The sequence below is a fragment of the Helianthus annuus genome, chromosome 15, assembly GCF_002127325.2.
Source record: "Helianthus annuus cultivar XRQ/B chromosome 15, HanXRQr2.0-SUNRISE, whole genome shotgun sequence".
NCBI lineage: Eukaryota > Viridiplantae > Streptophyta > Magnoliopsida > Asterales > Asteraceae > Helianthus > Helianthus annuus.
The window spans coordinates 30004310-30027027 of NC_035447.2; the positions used below are offsets into that span (position 1 = coordinate 30004310).

At 35.8% G+C, this 22718-nt stretch overlaps 1 protein-coding gene across 1 annotated transcript; it reads left to right on the forward strand.

Moving 5' to 3' along the window:
* Positions 1-203: 203 nt before the first annotated feature.
* Positions 204-10307, forward strand: LOC110911229 (serine/threonine-protein kinase BLUS1). The gene is made up of 21 exons (XM_022155831.2): positions 204-499; positions 1493-2074; positions 2696-2950; positions 3040-3164; positions 3240-3284; positions 3430-3511; positions 3613-3681; positions 3772-3942; positions 4020-4082; positions 4566-4634; positions 4731-4874; positions 4968-5041; positions 6093-6368; positions 6453-6544; positions 6652-6719; positions 7420-7533; positions 7618-7660; positions 7743-7789; positions 8598-8659; positions 8724-8775; positions 10045-10307. The coding sequence occupies exons 2-21, from the start codon at positions 1910-1912 to the stop codon at positions 10093-10095; spliced, it is 2067 nt and encodes a 688-aa protein (XP_022011523.1). The 5' UTR covers positions 204-499; positions 1493-1909; the 3' UTR covers positions 10096-10307.
* The last annotated feature ends 12411 nt before the right edge of the window (positions 10308-22718 follow it).

The window sequence follows — 22718 nt, forward strand, 5'->3', positions numbered from 1 at the left end:
GATAAAGAAAATAATTACAAATCCTATATAATTGCTTAAATAACAAGCGTCGAAGCAAACCAATACCAACCAAAATTTTTACGCTATATAATTACTTAAATAACAAGTGTCTATAAACAAATCAAACTAATATCAACCGAATTCCGCTAACAGAGTAAAATCCCACTACTTACTTAAATATGAGTCACACTACTTACTTAAATATGAGTCAAGTGAATGTATAATTGTTCATTTTTAAAAATTTTTAAATTTATATATAAGAATTGAATAATATGGATACTATTATTTGTTTGGTTTGACGGTGAAGGTTCGATCTGAGAAATAGTCGTATACGACAGCTGTGCTGTACGATTCTCCTTTTACATACCGCCTGTCTATGGCGGATTAGCCGAAGGCTTATCTCTTCCCCTTACGACGTCGTTTCCATTTCCCTGCACAACTTTTCATTATTCTCAAATTTCACTTCTCTTTACTGCTGAATGTGCTTACGAAACCCTAGGTCCGTACTCGTTATCACTGATTGCTTACTTTATTCACCTTTTTAGTTGATTAGTGACTGAATGTTGTTAGCTGTATGATTGATTGATTGTTTAGTTCAGTTTTTAGTTGATTTTTTCGGAATTTGGTGTTTGAATGAGTGAATGATGTGAAATGCTGTGTGTTTTTTGTTAGGATTGATGTTCAGGTGTTGTAGATTGATTTGATTTGATTAGTTTGTGATTAGAATTAGTTTGTGAAATTGAAGGTGTATGGATCGTGAATTTTGGGGGATTTTGATGCTCGTGTCGGTGATTTGGAAGTTGTGGTTACTTAGAAGGTTAATGGCGACGTTAGTGATTGGTTTACGTCTTGCTAGTGATTTGAGATGATCAGGAAAGAAATGTAGGTGAATTTTAGTGATGGAAGAAGATGACACTTTAGGACTGATGTTCAGGTGTTTCAATTTGATGTCGGAATGACTGAATGATGTGAAATGCTGTGTGTATTTCATTAGGATTGATGTTCAGGTGTTGTAGATTGATTAGTTGTACTCGGAATAAGTTTGTGAAATTGAAGATATAGGTGTTTTTCGGCGATTTTGATGCTCTTGTCGGTGATTTGGAAATTGTGCCTACTTATAAGACGAATGTCGACATTAGTGCTAGTGATTTGAGATGATCACAAAAGAAATGTAGGTGAAATTTTGCTCAGGGAAGTGATTGAAGAAGATGAGAAATTAGGAAACACTTTGGTTTGGTTGACATTGCTGATTCATTATATGGACCTTCGATATTTGTTGCAGATTTCTCTGTTCAAAAAAAAAAAATCGTTGTAGATTTGTAAGAAATTGGTCATGGATTATGTTTGATTCGGATGAAGTGATGAACATATGTTTTTAAATCAGTTTCCTTTTTTGATCTTTGCCTTATGGAGTACATTATACTATTATAGCAAAAATGCCTATCGTCTTTTTTTATCGTTTTTAACAGTTTTTCTCTTTCTAATGTTACAGGATTTTTGACTCATCAAGTTTTCTCTTAGAACAGTTTTACCAGACATTATAAATATCAAGCAGTTACATAAAGCGACGCCATAGAGATTTGTCGATTTGAGCATCTATACTGTTTACTTATTAAATCGATCATCAGCTCACATTGCGGTGTTCAGTCAGTCTAACGTAGCTTGAAGTTAGTGTTTTTATTTATAGAAAATAATTAAACTACCGCGTTGTACTCACTGAGGCCATCATTTGGAGGTAGCCTTGAAGGACATGATGTTTGAAGGACCTGAGTTATAAACTCATATTCCAATTCCAATAAAAAACAATGTTACCATGTTGGAGCGAATTGACATCAAGTTGACTAGCAACTCTAGGTGTTTAGGGCATCTTATTGTAACAAAGGTTATATGCTTATGATTTAGAAAAAAAATGGAAGTATCGAAGCAGAAGTTTCCGGTCAATGCAGAGGATTACAAGCTATATGAGGAAGTTGGTGAAGGAGTCAGTGCCTCCGTGTATAGGGCACTCTGTGTTCCATTGAACATTATAGTTGCGATCAAGGTTCTTGATCTGGAAAAGTGTAATAATGACCTGGTATGTTGGCAATCTTTTACTCAACAAATCAGACACAGAATACAACCTTGCAATATCACGATTTAGTCAAGTATCATATATATTCAAGCAGTCACTATTGAGTTTCTTTGTAAAGGGTATTACATAAAAAGTCAACATTAGTAATACAAGGTTCCCAAAACGGTAAAATGACATAAATGCCATAGACCATAGTTGAAACCATTGTAATTGCCTTTGTGACAATCGACATGGTATGATTGCCATAAATATGTCATATCTATTCTTCATACATAAATATGTTTCGGTGCAGTAACTGAAGAAGGCTCCAAAAAGATTTTGATACACGAACATTCTTTAATAATACCTTTTGTTACTCTAAAGTAATTCAAGGCAATGCTTATAAGGATTTCAGTTAGAATTATAGAATTATCGGTTGCAATACACTTTATTTCTTTCTAAACATCATAGATGAATACATCAAAATTTTCCCATGTAATGGAATGACATTATTTACTATGCCTTTCATGACCTTGAACTTTGTCAAAACAATATTTTGATGGTAATTAACTTTGTATTGTAAGATGTTCTATATTACATCCTGTTTTTTTTTTTCTTTCTGACATCCTGTTTTAATTAAAATAGGATGGCATACGTCGTGAGGTACAGACTATGAGCTTGATCAATCACCCAAATTTATTACGGTCATATTGTTCTTTCACAACTGGTCACAACCTATGGGTTGTTATGCCATTTATGGCTGGGGGATCCTGTCTCCATATAATGAAAACTTCTTTTCCAGAAGGTTTCGAAGAGCCAGTTATTGCTACAGTGCTTCGAGAGGTCCTTAAAGCCTTGGTCTATCTACATGCACACGGACATATTCACAGAGACGTCAAGGTTTTGCACTTGATTCTTCTATAAAGATCTATTAGGTTTCAGTTACACTATTCATTTGCCAGTTAATGATCTTGGTTAGTTCATTTCAGGCTGGGAATATATTAGTTGATAATAATGGTTCCATAAAGTTAGCTGATTTTGGAGTGTCTGCATGCATGTTCGATACTGGGGATAGGCAGCGTTCTAGAAATACCTTTGTCGGAACTCCTTGTTGGTACATTCATTTCTTACCCTTTGCATCTTGCTTGTTATTATGTCGGTATTCACATTCCGCTAATGTTTTCTTTAGGATGGCACCAGAGGTAATGCAGCAACTACATGGATACGACTTTAAGTAAGTGGTGATCCATATATACATGATCTATATATACATATACTCATTACTTTTTACGAATTACGATATATCTTCTATTAAATAAATTTATAATCATATATGCTTATACAACTATAAGATAAAGAGCTATATTGTGTGTAAACAGAGCAGACATCTGGTCATTTGGAATCACGGCTCTTGAACTTGCTCATGGTCATGCACCGTTTTCAAAGTATCCACCGATGAAAGTAATTAATATAGATCTCGTTATCATGGTTGCATTCAGTTGTAGAATTACTGCCTTACCGAACTAGAACATAACTCTTCTCAATTTATCTCGTATTTCCAGGTTTTGCTTATGACACTGCAAAATGCACCACCAGGTCTTGATTATGAACGGGACAAAAAGTTTTCAAAGGTTCGTGTCACACTATGAGTATTACAACACGTAGGATGACGTGCTTAACTAATTTTATTTATTTGTTAATTGTTATTACATTTTTCGCAGTCTTTTAAAGATTTGGTTGCTGCTTGCTTAGTGAAGGACCCAAAAAAACGTCCATCATCAGATAAGCTTTTAAAGCACCCTTTTTTTAAACACGCACGGACAACTGATTATCTTCAAAGAAGCATTCTTGATGGTCTTCCTCCGCTAGGTGATCGTTTTAGGATGCTAAAGGTATATTGCTCATTTCCCATTTTTGTTTTTTTTTTTTAATATATTTTGCTAGTTACTTGACCGTGTTATTGTTTCAGGCAAAAGAAGCAGAACTTCTACAGAACAGTGAGTTAAATGGAAGTAAAGAACATTTATCACAGGTAACATGGCTGCACTCATTATTTTTAATAGAGTAAAATGCCATTTTTGTCCTTGAGGTTTGGCCAGTTTTGCGACTTTCGTCAAAAGGTTTGTTTCTCCACATCTGGATTTAAAAGGTTTGAAAAGGGTATTTCCGTCTGTTTTGCCATTTTCATGTGGCTCGTTAACTCCATTCATTTTTCTCCGTTAAGTCAGGGGTATTTCCGTCTGTTTTGCTAACTTAAAGGACGAAAAAGACTGACTTGCCCTTTAAGTTAGCAAAACAGACGGAAATACGCTTGACTTAACGGAGAAAAATGGATGGAGTTAAAGAGCCGGATGGAAATGGCAAGATTTCAAACCTTTTGGATCCCGATGCGGAAAAACAAACCTTTGGGCGAAAGTCACAAACTGGCCAAATCTCAGGGACGAAAATGACATTTCACTCTTTTTAGTATGCTATAAATGGTTATCCTGATATATTTATATTTCGTAACATGCAGCAAGAGTATATTCGAGGAATAAGTGCTTGGAATTTTAATTTGGAGGACTTGAAGAATCAGGCTGCACTTGTATGTATTATTAAATAGCGTTTTTATCAGTTTTAAATTTTTAATATAAAGAACACTCGGTGTTTAACCTTTTCACACTGTTATCTCTGAGGGCAGATCCAGGATTATGATGGTAATTCAACCGCTGAAGATCTGAATGCAAGTTCAAAGCAACAAGACGAGCTCAATGATGCTGGATTTTCAGCAGAAAGGTCATCCTCTGAGATACTTAACCGTTCAGATGATGGGTCCCACCTTGAGGTATCATGTTGATTGTGTTGCATTGACAGTCTTAGAACGTTTTACCCATGCAAACTGGATTAATGTCGAATATATGAATAAAACTAATTACAGGATGAGATTGATGAAGTTCCTAGTTTGGAGGATTCATTTGCTGCATTTCCTATGAAGCCTATTCAAGCACTCAAGTAAGATCATACTCATCGTACAAATTTCAGTTTTTTTTTCTTCAGGTTTTATGTAATTAAGGAGAGAAAGTAGTAATTGGATACATATTGTGACAGTTGGATTATTTATGTGTGTTGGCATGCAAGATTTGCAATTAGGCCTGTAAACGAACCTAACGAACACAAACATAGGCATGTTCGTGTTCGTTCATTTAACTTTATCCGAACATGAACACGAACACAAACAAATAATCGAACACATGTTTTTTTTCATGTTTGTTCATTAAGAAGATGGGCATGCCCGTGTTCGTTTATGTTCGTTCATTTAAACCTAAACGAATAGTTCACAGACCTAAATGAACATAAACAAACAAACTTAAACGAACATAGTTTAACAAACAATAAACAACACACATAAAGTAATTGAACAAAAATAAACGAACACAGATGAACGTAATTGACCAATCATAGACGATTACAAACAAATATAAAGTAGTTTTTTATATAAATTAGTGACTAAATACAATAATTTCATTGGAAAATCCAATTTTATTTCTAGAAAGCTCAATTACTAATTAGTTATATTTGTATAAGTTAGAAAGCCCGTTTTTATGTTTATATTTATTTATTTTTTTGAATGGCTAAACTTGCATACCATGGGGATTGAACCAATGACCTTCTACAATCCTACACCTTATCTAACTCACCAACACCATTGGGCTATTCCCAATGGATGTTCATATTTATATAAATATAACTACTGTGTATTTATTAAAATTTAAACGAACATAAACAAATGTAATAAACAAACATAAAAGGACGTTCACGAACATAAATGAACGAACATAAACAAATGTAATAAACAAACATAAAAGGACGTTCACGAACATAAATGAACGAACATAAAGGTGTGTTCATGTTTGTTCGTTTAATTAAACAAACTTCCCGCCGAACAAGTTCACGAACAGTTCATAGTTTACAGGCCTATTTGCAATTGGTAACATGTGAATGAGAAGAACTCAATGATACTGTTGTTTCTTTTCATCTGATTCAGAGTTGTGTTATGATACAGGGGATGTTTTGATGTTGGTCAGGCTGATGTGGCGGATGACGAGGATACGGTGAGCCCAACTGTAGGAGATGAAAACCAATCGGATTTTGAACAGCATGGCGCCATGAAACCATCACTAAAATCTGAGAAGCAAGTTGAAAAAAATGACGCTGAGCTTCTAGAACGTAAAAAATCATTACCGCGGCCAAGTATTATCAGTCCAAAAAAATATTCGAGTGGTTCGCTGCTACCGGATAAGGTGCTGTCTTCTAAGAAGTTCGTTGGCGACTTTGAAAGGTAACTGCAATTCTTAAGTACCTTCACTTGTAACTTTATTAAACACTTTTCTGGGTTTTAATTTATTTGTTTAATAATATGAAGAGAATCTACGCAACGGGGGTTTCGAGTTGAGCGCAGTTACAGTGGTCCAATACAAGGTCGTCAAAAGATTAACACAAGCAATTCTTATCCCGGTAAGCAATCTTTAACCTGCTAATTCACCTTGTATATGTTATTTTAACGGGTCTCTATTTCTTTATTTTCACATGTGCGTTTCTAATTGTTTTGCCTGGTGTTATAGAGGATGCTTCAGAGGAAGCCGTGGTGCAGCGCAAGGGACGTTTTAAAGTCACTTCAGCAGATCTCAAGGTATGGAGTTACTCATTTATCCTCTTTATTGAAAATTTATTATATTTTCAGTATCATATTTTTTACTATGTCATGTATTCTGTTAAAATATATATCATTTCGAGTCGTGAGTATTTCATACTAAACAGATCATTAAAAATTTGCATTCAGACCTTAAAAATTAAAAACGAGTCTATTGTTTTATCTGTAATTAGTTTATTTTTAGTATGATTGGCAATTGTTATCTGTAAGTATTATAATCACTTACCTTTTGTTAAATAGTGGAAAAAAAACATATATGAAATAAGATACATAACCAACAAAAGTGAAAATAAACTAGAATATTTGATTTAAACTAAAAAGCCACAGTTAAACAAAGGCACAATCATATAAGGAATTACAGCCATATCAAAAGTAACTTCTACATTATGAACTTCATAATGCGCGATTCGACATTTATGGTGGTAATTCAGAATTTTATAGGTAAATTTATTCTAATGTAATCTTTGTCATACCTTTTTAACACATTGAAAAAAAAAAAACTTATTACGAAAAATAGTTTAATAAACAAATCAATTGGACTTGTTGGTGTAGGATGGATTTCAGTTATTACCACAACTAATTCATGGTTACTTAAACAGATTCTCTAACATCCTTTTTTATCTGGAATTTTATCTCTTTTATTTATTGTATTTTGTTTTTCGTTTCTTTTTCCCTTCAGGTTCCTGTCATCAGTCCCAATTTCAGTGGAACGACCAGTCCACCTGCATCAGGCGTAGCTGCTTCAGTTGTTTCCTCATTGCAAACCATTTTGTACCATAGCACATTGCAAAAGGTATGCACTTGACCCATCTTTATTGCAACTGACTTCCGAATTCTCTCTGATGGACAACAAATTTGCTACTTTCTTTGTACTCAGGAAGAACTACATAGGTTAATCAAGTTTGTTGAGCAGATTTCTGGTATTTCAGTTTTCATGATCCGTCATCGAGATGCTTTCTGTATGCATCAACATACAAATCTGACTTTTATCGTTGTATGCAGGCAATTCCATGGAGTATGTGGAAGCAGGAATCAACGGGTCGTCACAGGTAATGACTAACGATGCCTTTATCTATTAAGTATTATAAAATCTGTTAATTATCTGCTGCATGTTTTGATTTTGGATTGGGTGACCATTAAGTTCTACCGATGGTTCGTCTTCCATCTATACTATTACCATTTAAATGCATGATGGCATTTTATAACTTAGTTTCAACTTTGGTCAACGCTCACCACTCCGTATGGCATTATTTCGGTCCCCACCACTTCTGCTGATTTTTATGGCGGCATTTAGAGGCAGCAAAACAGTCGGGGCGGGATTATTTGTTAAAAGTTATAGTTTCATACATATTTTTGTGGAAGCTTATAAAATATAATATATATTCTTCTAAGTATCATAATACCATATTTACCTTTTCAAAAACACTAAAAATGTCATATTTACCTAATTACTCATCCGTTTTAAATAAAATAAAATTAGTTGCTTATAACAGTTTGTTTTACTAAATAAACAAATAAGATTACTGCAAGTGAAAATCATCCCAGCATATAAATAACGAACTTATTATTTTTTATCGAATAGGTAAATATGGGTATTATTATTGTATATGGAATTGTCCATTTTATGTAAATAATTTAGAAGTTATATCATCTCAGTAATAATATCATTTTTTGAATACAATGATTACACAATAAAAATATAGTTTGGGTGACTTTTGACCTGTTTCCTCTAAAACTATCCTTTTTATTTACTCGTTTGGCCCATTCATTACATGCTATTACCATTTCTGTATATGATGACATTCTTCTGTCAAACTTTTTCGCTCACTTGCTTTTACTTAATTTCGTCACATGTAGATCCCTCTTACTTCGCCAAGGGAAAGAGAACTGCAGTCTCAGCTGATCCAGTTACAACAAAGGTATGAAATTTGGTTTACTCAACCTGCAATCTTTTAATCTAATATCATACTTCACGTTTTTCAGAAACACCATTCTCGCTGAGAAATTGCAGAGACAGAAGATGATGAATGCACAGGTAACCGTTGAAACCGACGAACCGCCCCAACCGAATCAGATTGGCTGATTCAGCCGGTTTGAGATTTTTATGCGGTTCGGTCCATGGTTTATGGTTTAATAAACCGTATTTTTGGTTCCGCTGGCAAGATGGAACTTGGAACCGGCCATGTAAGAGCATTCACGTTGGATTCTTTATCCATATCCATATAATTACATTAAAAATCATTACTTTTTCTCTCTCATTTTCAACTAAATAGTATTTTTTTATACATTTATTATTAGTTTTTCTCTCTCCTCCACTCACAACCAACTTTAAAAATATTAAAAAATGTATCACTGGTGAACAGTGTTTCCCATGTATTTACAGATGAACAGTAACATTCCCATATATTCTCTCTCCTCCACTTACAACCACGCAAAATCACTCACAACTATTCCTTATAATATAAGTTGTCACTCACATAAACTTAAGAGATCCATTGTGAATGCTCTAAACCAAACCAGGCGTTTCATCTTTCTTATTTTTATTATCATTTTTTTAATTTTCGTAATATGTTCCTAGGGTGAGGTTCTAGAGTGAACATTAGTGTATTTGTGAACTGAGTGAAAAAATTCTGACCATTGATTTACATCATCAAATCGTAAAATACACTAGTGTATTTTAATCATCAAAAATCCTGACCATTGATTTACACTTGTGTACTGATAATCAAGGGCTAAGATTAGTTCACTAGTGTTCACAGTCAAGGGGTTGTTCACAATCAAGGGGTTGTTCACAAATGAACCTAATCCTATGTTCCTATGTGTATGTATAATACAATCATATATAAATTTTCAAAACGAACTAAAGATTTTGACAAAAAAAAAAAACCGGTTCAAACTGTAGAACGACTCAAACCGAATCATTGGATTCATTTTAATCCAACGTTCTTTTTAAGAGATTCAATGCAAGCATTGAAGAACAAAATAAATCGCTTGAAACCACCAAAACAAACCATTTTGACCCAATCACTCAGCCAGTTCGTATTAAAAAGTTCAATACAAACTAAAAGTTTTGAAAAAAAAAATGCTTCAAATCACCAAACAGAACCATTTTGAACCTGCAGGGCCATCATTAAAAAATCAGATATAAAAATGGTTCAAACTGCCAAACACAACTGGTTTGTAGTTTGCAGTTCATATGAGAACTTTCCCTTAAAAATCGGTTGAACTAGATAGTGAACACTTTAAATTATTTCAAGCCCTTAAGTACCTACATCTCAGTCACAATATTTTTTCTTTTGTGTAGTTGGAAATGAAACTGAGTGATTTGATGAAGAAAGAAAACATCAAAGAATGATTTACATGTCCTGATTGTGCGCGTATTTGAATTTTGTGTCTTTTATTCTTTAAAAAATGTAACATATTTGTGAATATAAGGAAAGGGAGCCTAGTAATTATGAGTTTGTGATTCCTATTAATGTAATAATATAGCCCCCTTAATATTATTGAAATATTATATACAAGCAGGATTATTTGTGTTTTAATGGTTGATCAAATACTATTCAATTTTGATTTATTAAAGTTTGAGGTGATTAGAGTTGTAGTCCATTTGTTCAAGCTTGGATCTGCTGTTTCATTTTTTGCTCTGCCTTTGTATTAGATTGTGTAACACAATCTTACAATGCAAATAGGGATGGCAATGGGTCGATTGTTGGTATTAGCTATTTGCATTTCTATATACATGTCTTACTATTTTAGCTTTATTACCCAAGTAAATTAGAAAAATATATATATATATATATATATATATATATATATATATATATATATATATATATATATATATATATATATATAAAGTAAAAAAAGGGTAAGTTGGTTGATTACCCTGGAGTAAAAAATTTAATTGCGTTTATGTTGTATAATACAATCCCAAAATATGCCTATTGAAAAATGTGACAGTATTAGTAACATGTTGGGATTTGTATATGCATTTCTTAGTGTTAAACTTCTGGGATTTCTATATGCATTTCTTAGTGTTAACTTCAATATAACTTTATAACCCAAGTAAAAAGTAAAACTTAGTAAAGTAGTAAATTACTCAATTATCCAAAGACAGAGAAAAAAGAATATTAAAAAAAAGTTTATGTGCAGTTCAATTAAATGGATTTATGTTTGACCGTCAGGTTGAGGTTCATTTACCATCCCCAATTCCCAAATGCATATGGCAACTTATCTGTTAAGGTGTTTGCTTCAACTTTTATCAAAATGTTTGGTGTGAATAATTTTAGGAAAGTAACAAATCATTAGTTGAATTGAAATGACAATCGGTAAATATCAACTAAAGCTTTAGTGTTGTGTCAACAATTTTTTAAAATAAATCCACTTCAAATCAATATTGTTATATTGTAACATCTAGTGTTATATCAACTTCTTTTAAAAATAAATCCACTTCAAATCAATATTGTTAACATTTAGTGTTATATCAACATTTTTTTAAATAAATCAACTTCAAATCAATATTGTTATATTGTGAAAGTTTTCATAATAGGTTAAACTAGATTTACCACCCGCCGTAATGCGGCGGGGGAGTAAAACCGTGCCGAATAGCACCAATACCACACCACCGCCAGCGACAACCAATACTGAAGTTACGGTGTATTAATGTAAAGAAATTAGACTGCAACGTAAAACATAGAAAATAATAATTAAGTCGATTTAGGATCCCGCACGTTGTAACGAACCTGTCAAAGAGGGAAAAGATAGATGACGTAAAAACGTTGAATCACACACGCACGTTGAGCCGTGTTAACTCGCAAAATCTAGTACGGAGCGTAAAACGAAATGTTAAAACGTTGAACCACACACACGTTACGCCGTGTTAACTCGCAAAATTTAAAACGAAAAATCAGCGAAATATGAAAAGTGTAGGGACCAAAGTTGAAAGTACAAAAGTTGTAATGTTGAATTGCAAGAGATGAAAACTTTTTTGTGTTATAAGTAGAAAAACAAATAGCTTTGGATTAAAAATGAAACATCAATTTTTTTTTTTGAAAACCACCCTAAGCATAAGGTACACATCTATATGCATACAAATGTTGTTTATTTATAGTTTGTTAATTTAAATTTATTAATTAAGGGATATTGGATTTAAATAACCTCAACTTTCACATAGGGATGAGATCGGTACGATACCGGTACCGATACCATAAATACCATTACCGAAATTGAGGAAATGTGGATACCGATTACCGTACCGTATTTATAGATTCGGTACCGGTATTTCGGTACTTTACCACATTGGTACCCCTTTTGTGTCATCCATTGTTTTACCTTCAACGGATTCCATGCTTTTTACGAATGATGAAGATAACATAAACAACTTGAAATCCACATTGATGTCTGACGTATTGCAATTTATACATATGGCCTATGGGTTCACAACTTCACATGCTAATAAAAATCATCCACACGGTAATAAAAAATCAAGCCTGTTATACTCTTTATTACATACCTGAAACAAGACTAAAGCATGAAACAAGAGTAAACTGTGGTAAGTATAATAATATTTTAATGGGTCAAATATTAAAGAAGAAAAAAGAATAAAGACTGAAGGGTATGAAACAAGAAACTAAACTACTAAAGTAGAAAACATAAAAAGATTTGTTCGACTCTTCGTGAAACATACCAAATACAAACATGGGTCAAAAATAAATTAAAGCAGAAAAAAGAAGCTTGAACAAGACTATTACCGATAAACTACATACCTAAAATAAATTAAATTCAGTATTAATATCGGTATTTACCGAAAAATACAGGTACCGATTTTTACCGAAATCGAATTTCGAGAAATCTATTACCGATACCGGTATCGTTTATGATCGGTACGGTACGGTACCGGTATTTCGGTAAAAAATCTCATCCCTACTTTCACCAATTGATCGATCGCACTCCCAACTTTTGATTTGTACCACATCACTCACAACTTTCAACTTATTGGGCAATAACACTCCCAAACTAACCCAACACTAACTCAGTTTGCTGACATCAGCTGCCATGTCACCAAACTAGTGTCACATTAGCTGCCACGTCATCAAAAAAGCCAAGTCAGATGCCATGGCAGTAGTCACGTCATTAGAAAACTCCACGTCAGATGTCACGTCAACACACAATTGCCACATCAGCAAAAAAACTAACTGAGTTATGGTTCAATTAGTTTGGGAGTGCTACTGGCCAATAAGTTGAAAGTTGGGAGTGGTGTGGTACAAATTCAAAGCTGTAAGTGATATTGGCCAATTGGAGAAAGTTAGGGTTATTTAAATCTAATATCCCATTAATTAAATGTAATAAGTATAAACATGAAAAACCACTTTAGAGTTATGGTTCAATTAGTTTGGAAGTGCTAAACGTACCCCCTTGTTACTTGTCATACCCCCCCCCCCCCGAAAAACCACTTTAAAATTTGTCAAACTCCACCCTTATAAATCTCATGTTTGTGTATTTGATTTCAAACATATAATTATAAATAACGTGATTTGCTTTAACTTATATTTATTTCTTTTGTTCATACAAACACAGTTGGTTAGCCACTAAACTTTTTTTTATCAAATTTAAAAGAAATTCTTAATATCCATTCGTTAACCACTTGTTGTGTTTTATTAAATTTAAAAGAAATTCATTAATTGATCATAAACACCAATTTGACTTTTATCAAATTCTTTAGTTAGTCTTTATTTAAATGACTTTTACAAAGAAAAAAATATAAATTCGTTTATGTAACAATTCTTACTAAAATTGTTATTTCTTATTCTAAAAATGCACATTAGGAAACCCTAATTGAGACCCCAAGTGGTATGGCGCGACCCGAAAATTTTAAAACAGGCAAAACTAGGAACAGGGCCCCCTAAACCCAAGGGGGGATCCCCTAAATTATCCGTTTAAAACGAGTTCAAAACACGTATTTTCGAAAATTGTCGACTCACCAGGGCTAAGTAGGACACAAGGCAAGCCTAGGCTAGGTGGCCTAGCCCCGCGACACACGCTAGGTCTCCTGTCAGCCGGCGCGACACGCGGGAAGGGTCCAAATTCAGTATATAATGCAGGGGTTTGGCACTTGCATGACTGGCTTGTTTCGACGTAAAAATTCACTACATACGTTAAGCTATACGCTGTTTCTTTCAAAAACAATCACCGTTCCAAACCTCTACTGCGATAACAGGGTAATAACTCGATCACTGCTACGATACAATGTCCGATCGATTAAAACGATCCGATGGATGTTTAAGTGCTGCCTGAATTCGGGCTATACTTTGTCATTCGTCGTGAGGGTTTCGATCTCGTGAAATTATCGTAAATGTTGAATTAAGTTACTGACCTAGTTTCGTTTGCATTTTCATTTAACTAGGTTACCGGCTTAATCAGTAGGCAGACTCTGTCCGTTTAAACTTGCAATGTGAGTCATTCTATTTTTATCAAATTACTTTGTAAAACCCTAAATGTTTTCCAGTTATAATTACAGGGATTAAGTCTTTGCAAATCTTAAATTACTGGCAGTAAGTGGGGTATTGTGCACATTACTGTTGTATTATCACTCTTAGGTGGGCGAGCCTAAATAGTGATACACGTCACTTTGGGTGACATGACCCAATAGTGATATGACCACAGTCATAGATCCGGTCGAGTGACAACAGGACCAGATAACTATATGATAGGGGCAATTGTAACCGCTCTTAATACTGTAAATTATAACAATGTGTCTTTTGTACAAATTGAATGCACTCGTCAGTATTTCCCGCTGATCAAATCTTTTTAAAACATGTTTCAGGTGATTTACTGTGAACAAGGAAAAGTGTCGCGTAGCACTCCAGCTTGAACGAAGTGGCTCAGTAAATAAATAAACATGTTTTCTGTAACCCGGGGATTTCCCAGTGAAATTTCTTTATTGTAAAATACGGGGTTTGTCATGAAACTTATAATAAAATAATTCAGTGTTTTCAGTTTAAACGATCCTGTAAAATTTCCGCTGCCAATTAAACATTAATACCACGGGTTTCTGTCCCACAGCTTCTGAACTGGGTAAAAAGGGTCAGGGGCCGTGACAGAAAAGGTGGTATCAGAGTCACTGGTTTAAGCCAATTAATTATTTGAAAAATACTTAAACTTTAATTTGCAATTTTGTGATCCTGTTAAAATTAAATTTACAATAATTAAATTTAATTTGGACTTTTGTGTTTTCCTTATGTGTGACTAACCGCATCAATGAATTATTGGAGGCTCTCAGAAATTTCACAATCCATTCTACTAATATGGAGACTACCGAAACCCAGTCCGGTTATCAGGTTGACACCGAGGAGCCAATGGTGTTTCAAGCCCAGGAGAAACCCAAACCCAAAAAGAGAAGAAGGCTTCTAGACTGGAAACGAAGGAGAAAGAAGAAACCCGCTGCCTAAAGGGTGAAGAAAACTGTGGATCCAAAGGGAAAGGGGAAAGAAGTAGGAGAGAGCTCTGGTCAAGCTCAGGAATTGCCACCCTGGGAGGAACTCGATAGAAAACTTGTCACACCCCCAAATTACCACCTAGGGTATGTCCCTATTGGAGGTGCAACGATCCAACAAAGAGCCACCAATCATATCAAACACAAGTCATAATGTATTGAAATACCCAATTGAAATAAATATAACGTTTGAAAAGTTTAACCAAAACCAAAGTATTGAGCGGAAGCATAAATGTATAAGTGTGTAAATGTATCGAAACCACATCAATGTAATTGTTTATCATGACCACAACCACTCCAGCAGCATCAGACAGCAAGTTCCCAAGTTCCTTCAGTAATTACCTACAAGCATGTAAACAAGTGTGTCAGACTACGCTGGTGAGTTCAAGGTTTTGTTAGCGGGTTGAGTTACCAGATGTATGTTAATGCGATTCAATGTTGCGTTACAATGTTGCTCATGTTAGATACCCTAGGGAGTGTGCCCATAAGTATCCGGGGAGTGGGTACCCCTTAACGACCGATTGCTATGTTGCCTTCGTTAGATACCCTAGGGAGAGTGCCCATATGTATCCGAGGAGTGTGCCTCTAACAACCATAGCCATACCCAGATAATTAGTTCACGCCCGTCCTTACGGCCCGGTGTGAGGTTTCCCACCTAATAGCGCTATCAACTAATCACCCCCATTGCCCTCCAGGCAATAACCAAAACCGATTAAGTTGTTTACCCAATGTTTCCCTTCCAAATGTTTACCCGTTGTCCCAAACCACCGGGACGCATGCTTGAGAAAATGCAATGAACTCACCTTTGATTTGCTCGGTAAGATTAGTTACTTGTTTACCGTTGAACACCCAAATCCTAATATGAATCCAATGACAGTCAGTTTCGTTTACTCATGAATCACGCATTCTTTATACAAATTCCACACGTAGCAAGCAAATATGTCACATATCATCACTCATGTTACAGCTAGTGTTCGGGTCATAAATATATCCACAACACATGTTCGTATTTCCCAACGTCACATATTAGCAGTTCGGTATACACCCAAGTAAACATGCAAGCTCACATATGACAACAAGCATTTTGGTCACAATTAGTTTGGTATCACACATTACTTAACTCAAACCCTTGGCCCATCATATAAATTTTATCTAATAACCCTTATGATCCAATTAACATGTCATACTCATTTTATCCAATAGTTCATTAATTAACAGTTTACTATCATGTCTTTATAAAACCAAACATTAACATTATTATTAAACATCATGTCTTCAAATTCAACCAACTGCTTAACTATAGGCCCATTACATGATAATACATATGTGTGTCTGATAATTGTGTGCGGCCCATCCTCACAACCCGTCGAAGCCCAACTACGGCACCTAACCTACCCCGGCCCACTACATCATATGTTCAAGACGGTTTAAGGGTGCACGGCCTGCTGGGTTTGCTCTACCCAGCCCCCTTCCCATAGGTATTGCGGCTTTCATGAGATCCGGTTACAACCTGTGGCCCAAAACCCTTCTGTTTATCTTAGCTAGTTTATTGTGTAAACAATTTAACATGCTAGCCCACTAAACAAATACTCAATGGATTAACAAATTTGATCACCTATCCCAATACATTTAATTCGACAACTTCTGTTGATGATAGAATTTCATTATCAAATCAAGATCAAAAGATATTATTACACAGTTCCTACACATATACCCACATGTATATTAAATGAAAAATTGAGGGTAACCAATATTCAATAAAGTGTATCATCATTCACATGTATATGTCAGTTAATAGATGATTCAGAATTTATGGTCCAATAATGTTTCATTCACATTTAATGAGAAGCTAATCTTATCATACTCGATATCATAACAGATTACTACTCAATATTCATTGAATTGTCACATCAAGCAAACCTTAATTACCATCCATATTAGCCGACAATTATAATAAGATCACATGAGCCGCCATTAAGTTCAAGGTTATCACCCACCTATTTCCAATGCTATTGGACCGTTGATTATATTACATCAAGAGTGATTAGAAATTCTTTATTTGTTGCATGCAAACATCGATAACAGCACACATAATCTTTCTCATACAATACACATGAACACAATCATCAATTAAAAGTTAGCATGAATAGGTAATAACTAACCAAGAAGGTTCGATCTCTAGGCTGATGTCTCGAAAGGGGAAGGCTGATGTCGAGCAATGAAGAAGGGGAAAAACAATGAGAGGTAATGCTTTAGGGTTTTGTAAAGATTGCAAATAACATTTACGTATACCCTTCTGGCGTATATATGCGTGATACCCAAGTTAATTTGAGTCCGGTTAGTTTTAGGAACCTTGGGCCCAAGTTTTGGGCTTTGAAGGAAAATACAATCAAGTTTAGATGTGAGAGTTCTAATTCGGCCCAAGTGTATTAACTAAACTAAGTCCAATACATAGACGAGGTCCAATACAATATTTATTCTACTACGAACGTACGAAGACGCCATTGTAACATAAGTAATCAAGCACATACAACACGTTTAACGACTTCATGTATAGTTAATATGCACACATAATTATTTAGTGATGTACACGTGAAATCAACTAAGTCTTGTATGATCGTAACATAAAGATAATTGAACGTAAAGACACGCGCCAAAGATTGTTGAGTTTAAATGACGCTAACCTTAGAAATTCGGGTTGTTACATCATCCCTAACTTGAAAGAAATTTCGTCCCGAAATTTAGCAAACAGTCACTGAGGAAGCTAGTTTTGTTAAGCGTTTTCGCGGGGTGTCACATCATCCCTTACTTGAAAGAATTTTCGTCCCGAAAATTGATCTAAAACAATGGCTTGAAGTGAGTCCCGACGAACTCGATCTATAGATACTTTACAACGCCTGGGGGGCTAGTCTTGTGATCGGTGGAAATCATGGTATGGTTGTTAGCGTTTTGTTATATCAGTTGCCAATCAAAGAAACAGGGAATTAATGAGGTTTGTACAAAGAATCGAGCGAAACAGGGGTCCATTAAACATCCGAAGGATTTGGCCAGCAAATTTGTGGTCCAGAAGTAATTTCCAGTAGTGGTGCCTGGCGGCATGGCACAACAGGGAGGTTCGTTACATTGCGGTCGCGCGAGCGTATCATTGGTCCAAAACAGAGTTTGGTGGGTAAAGATTAGTGTTGCAAAACGGCAAACGCGTGTAGCTGTGACTGCTTCACTTCTAGCGGCGATGACAAGTGAAAGTGATAAGGTTCGTCTACAGGGATGCGTGGGTATAGTTCTCCTAATCCCGTGTTCGTTCGGAAGTTCCATTTAGCGATGCCATCACATGGTTAGCTCTATTGAAACAAGGGTGCACTGGAGGCCCTTGTTTTCGGTCTAATTGGTGCATTCGGTACCGTCTAAGTAATGCCTCCCACTTAAATCCAACGACCACGGTTTCCACCGGAGATTGTAGGTCGTGCAGTTCCTCTCCGTAACACCATTACGCAATTCATCACTCTCTCGTGTTGCATCGGCGTGTAGCTGGGACTCTGAATTAAGCCATCATGGTACATCGCTGGATCATCGGTACTCTCGGATAGAAGTGATGCTCCGCGTGTTGTAGGGTTGGGTTTCAAAAGCTGAAAAGACGTTCCGCGACTTTGTTTTCCTAAGGATTCACAGTTCCCGGCTGTGCTAAGGAGGTTGAAGTTGCGAACCCTTCGAAAATCCTATGATGAAGCTGTGATAGTATCCAGCGAATCCAAGGGATTGCTGTACCCCAGAAGGAAATCAGGATTTGCATAAGGTCAATTCTAAAATTCCACCTAACGATGTGGAGGTAAACCAGGTAACTCTTTGGAAGACATGTCAAAAATTTCACGAATAACATGAAGATACTCGATCTTCCTTTCTTAAAGTGGCGAATCGGTGGCAAGAGCTAGTATAACAGAGTAGCCCTTCCGCAGACACTTCTGGGCTTTCATGACTAAGACGAGGCCAACAATGCGATGATCTTGAACTGATAAGGATTCCCCACTAGGGAGAGGGATACGCACGATTTCCTCTTTACAGAGAATTTTCGCTCAATGACTACGTCAAAACTTACAAGAATATCGGGAAGTAGGTCAATGTCGAACACTTGACCCACGAGATCATGTTTACAACCAAAAAGAACATGAGAAGCTTCTATCGATTTACTATCAGTTAATTCTACTACATGCTTATTTACAAGAAAGGTGGGAGTCAGTCCTCACTGACGACTGAACCCTAAGGCACATAACTCCAATCGAAATGAGGTAAAAGTCGAGTATCACACTGAAATCTACAAACTACCAAGTTTACACACAATAGGGCAGACCCTTCTCACGCTCATTAAGCCTCACTGGGATTTGCATGCACCTCGCGCTATTATTATGTGTGCACCCATAATAATAAGGCGATTTGCATGCTTATCTCAGAGCCTCTTAACTTGCGCTTAAAGGTTCCCCGCATTCAAATAGCAAGCGAGGGGTTTTATGGGATCAAGAATCGCAATAGTCGAAGGGAAGTGTCACACTAGCAGTTCACATAACAGGGGTTGGTAATGTAAGGGCTCATGCTGTTGTGCCAAGTGTGCATTCACGTGTAATGTTATACATAAGTGTACACTAGATATACTATGCAATAGTAAATGAGAAACGAACCTTGCAGTCTGGAGCTGAGTGTCATGGTCATCGTTTGGATCAATTCGGTTATAGTCTGGTTTTATGAAAACATTTTAAAACCGAGTTCTCTATAACCAGTGGCTCTGATACCAAACTGTCACACCCCCAAATTACCACCTAGGGTATGTCCCTATTGGAGGTGCAACGATCCAACAAAGAGCCACCAATCATATCAAACACAAGTCATAATGTATTGAAATACCCAATTGAAATAAATATAACGTTTGAAAAGTTTAACCAAAACCAAAGTATTGAGCGGAAGCATAAATGTATAAGTGTGTAAATGTATCGAAACCACATCAATGTAATTGTTTATCATGACCACAACCACTCCAGCAGCATCAGACAGCAAGTTCCCAAGTTCCTTCAGTAATTACCTACAAGCATGTAAACAAGTGTGTCAGACTACGCTGGTGAGTTCAAGGTTTTGTTAGCGGGTTGAGTTACCAGATGTATGTTAATGCGATTCAATGTTGCGTTACAATGTTGCTCATGTTAGATACCCTAGGGAGTGTGCCCATAAGTATCCGGGGAGTGGGTACCCCTTAACGACCGATTGCTATGTTGCCTTCGTTAGATACCCTAGGGAGAGTGCCCATATGTATCCGAGGAGTGTGCCTCTAACAACCATAGCCATACCCAGATAATTAGTTCACGCCCGTCCTTACGGCCCGGTGTGAGGTTTCCCACCTAATAGCGCTATCAACTAATCACCCCCATTGCCCTCCAGGCAATAACCAAAACCGATTAAGTTGTTTACCCAATGTTTCCCTTCCAAATGTTTACCCGTTGTCCCAAACCACCGGGACGCATGCTTGAGAAAATGCAATGAACTCACCTTTGATTTGCTCGGTAAGATTAGTTACTTGTTTACCGTTGAACACCCAAATCCTAATATGAATCCAATGACAGTCAGTTTCGTTTACTCATGAATCACGCATTCTTTATACAAATTCCACACGTAGCAAGCAAATATGTCACATATCATCACTCATGTTACAGCTAGTGTTCGGGTCATAAATATATCCACAACACATGTTCGTATTTCCCAACGTCACATATTAGCAGTTCGGTATACACCCAAGTAAACATGCAAGCTCACATATGACAACAAGCATTTTGGTCACAATTAGTTTGGTATCACACATTACTTAACTCAAACCCTTGGCCCATCATATAAATTTTATCTAATAACCCTTATGATCCAATTAACATGTCATACTCATTTTATCCAATAGTTCATTAATTAACAGTTTACTATCATGTCTTTATAAAACCAAACATTAACATTATTATTAAACATCATGTCTTCAAATTCAACCAACTGCTTAACTATAGGCCCATTACATGATAATACATATGTGTGTCTGATAATTGTGTGCGGCCCATCCTCACAACCCGTCGAAGCCCAACTACGGCACCTAACCTACCCCGGCCCACTACATCATATGTTCAAGACGGTTTAAGGGTGCACGGCCTGCTGGGTTTGCTCTACCCAGCCCCCTTCCCATAGGTATTGCGGCTTTCATGAGATCCGGTTACAACCTGTGGCCCAAAACCCTTATGTTTATCTTAGCTAGTTTATTGTGTAAACAATTTAACATGCTAGCCCACTAAACAAATACTCAATGGATTAACAACTTTGATCACCTATCCCAATACATTTAATTCGACAACTTCTGTTGATGATAGAATTTCATTATCAAATCAAGATCAAAAGATATTATTACACAGTTCCTACACATATACCCACATGTATATTAAATGAAAAATTGAGGGTAACCAATATTCAATAAAGTGTATCATCATTCACATGTATATGTCAGTTAATAGATGATTCAGAATTTATGGTCCAATAATGTTTCATTCACATTTAATGAGAAGCTAATCTTATCATACTCGATATCATAACAGATTACTACTCAATATTCATTGAATTGTCACATCAAGCAAACCTTAATTACCATCCATATTAGCCGACAATTATAATAAGATCACATGAGCCGCCATTAAGTTCAAGGTTATCACCCACCTATTTCCAATGCTATTGGACCGTTGATTATATTACATCAAGAGTGATTAGAAATTCTTTATTTGTTGCATGCAAACATCGATAACAACACACATAATCTTTCTCATACAATACACATGAACACAATCATCAATTAAAAGTTAGCATGAATAGGTAATAACTAACCAAGAAGGTTCGATCTCTAGGCTGATGTCTCGAAAGGGGAAGGCTGATGTCGAGCAATGAAGAAGGGGAAAAACAATGAGAGGTAATGCTTTAGGGTTTTGTAAAGATTGCAAATAACATTTACGTATACCCTTCTGGCGTATATATGCGTGATACCCAAGTTAATTTGAGTCCGGTTAGTTTTAGGAACCTTGGGCCCAAGTTTTGGGCTTTGAAGGAAAATACAATCAAGTTTAGATGTGAGAGTTCTAATTCGGCCCAAGTGTACTAACTAAACTAAGTCCAATACATAGACGAGGTCCAATACAATATTTATTCTACTACGAACGTACGAAGACGCCATTGTAACATAAGTAATCAAGCACATACAACACGTTTAACGACTTCATGTATAGTTAATATGCACACATAATTATTTAGTGATGTACACGTGAAATCAACTAAGTCTTGTATGATCGTAACATAAAGATAATTGAACGTAAAGACACGCGCCAAAGATTGTTGAGTTTAAATGACGCTAACCTTAGAAATTCGGGTTGTTACAAAACTGGCAAACTGTGACCTCCTTGGACCCGCTGATGAAACCCTTCTGAATTTTC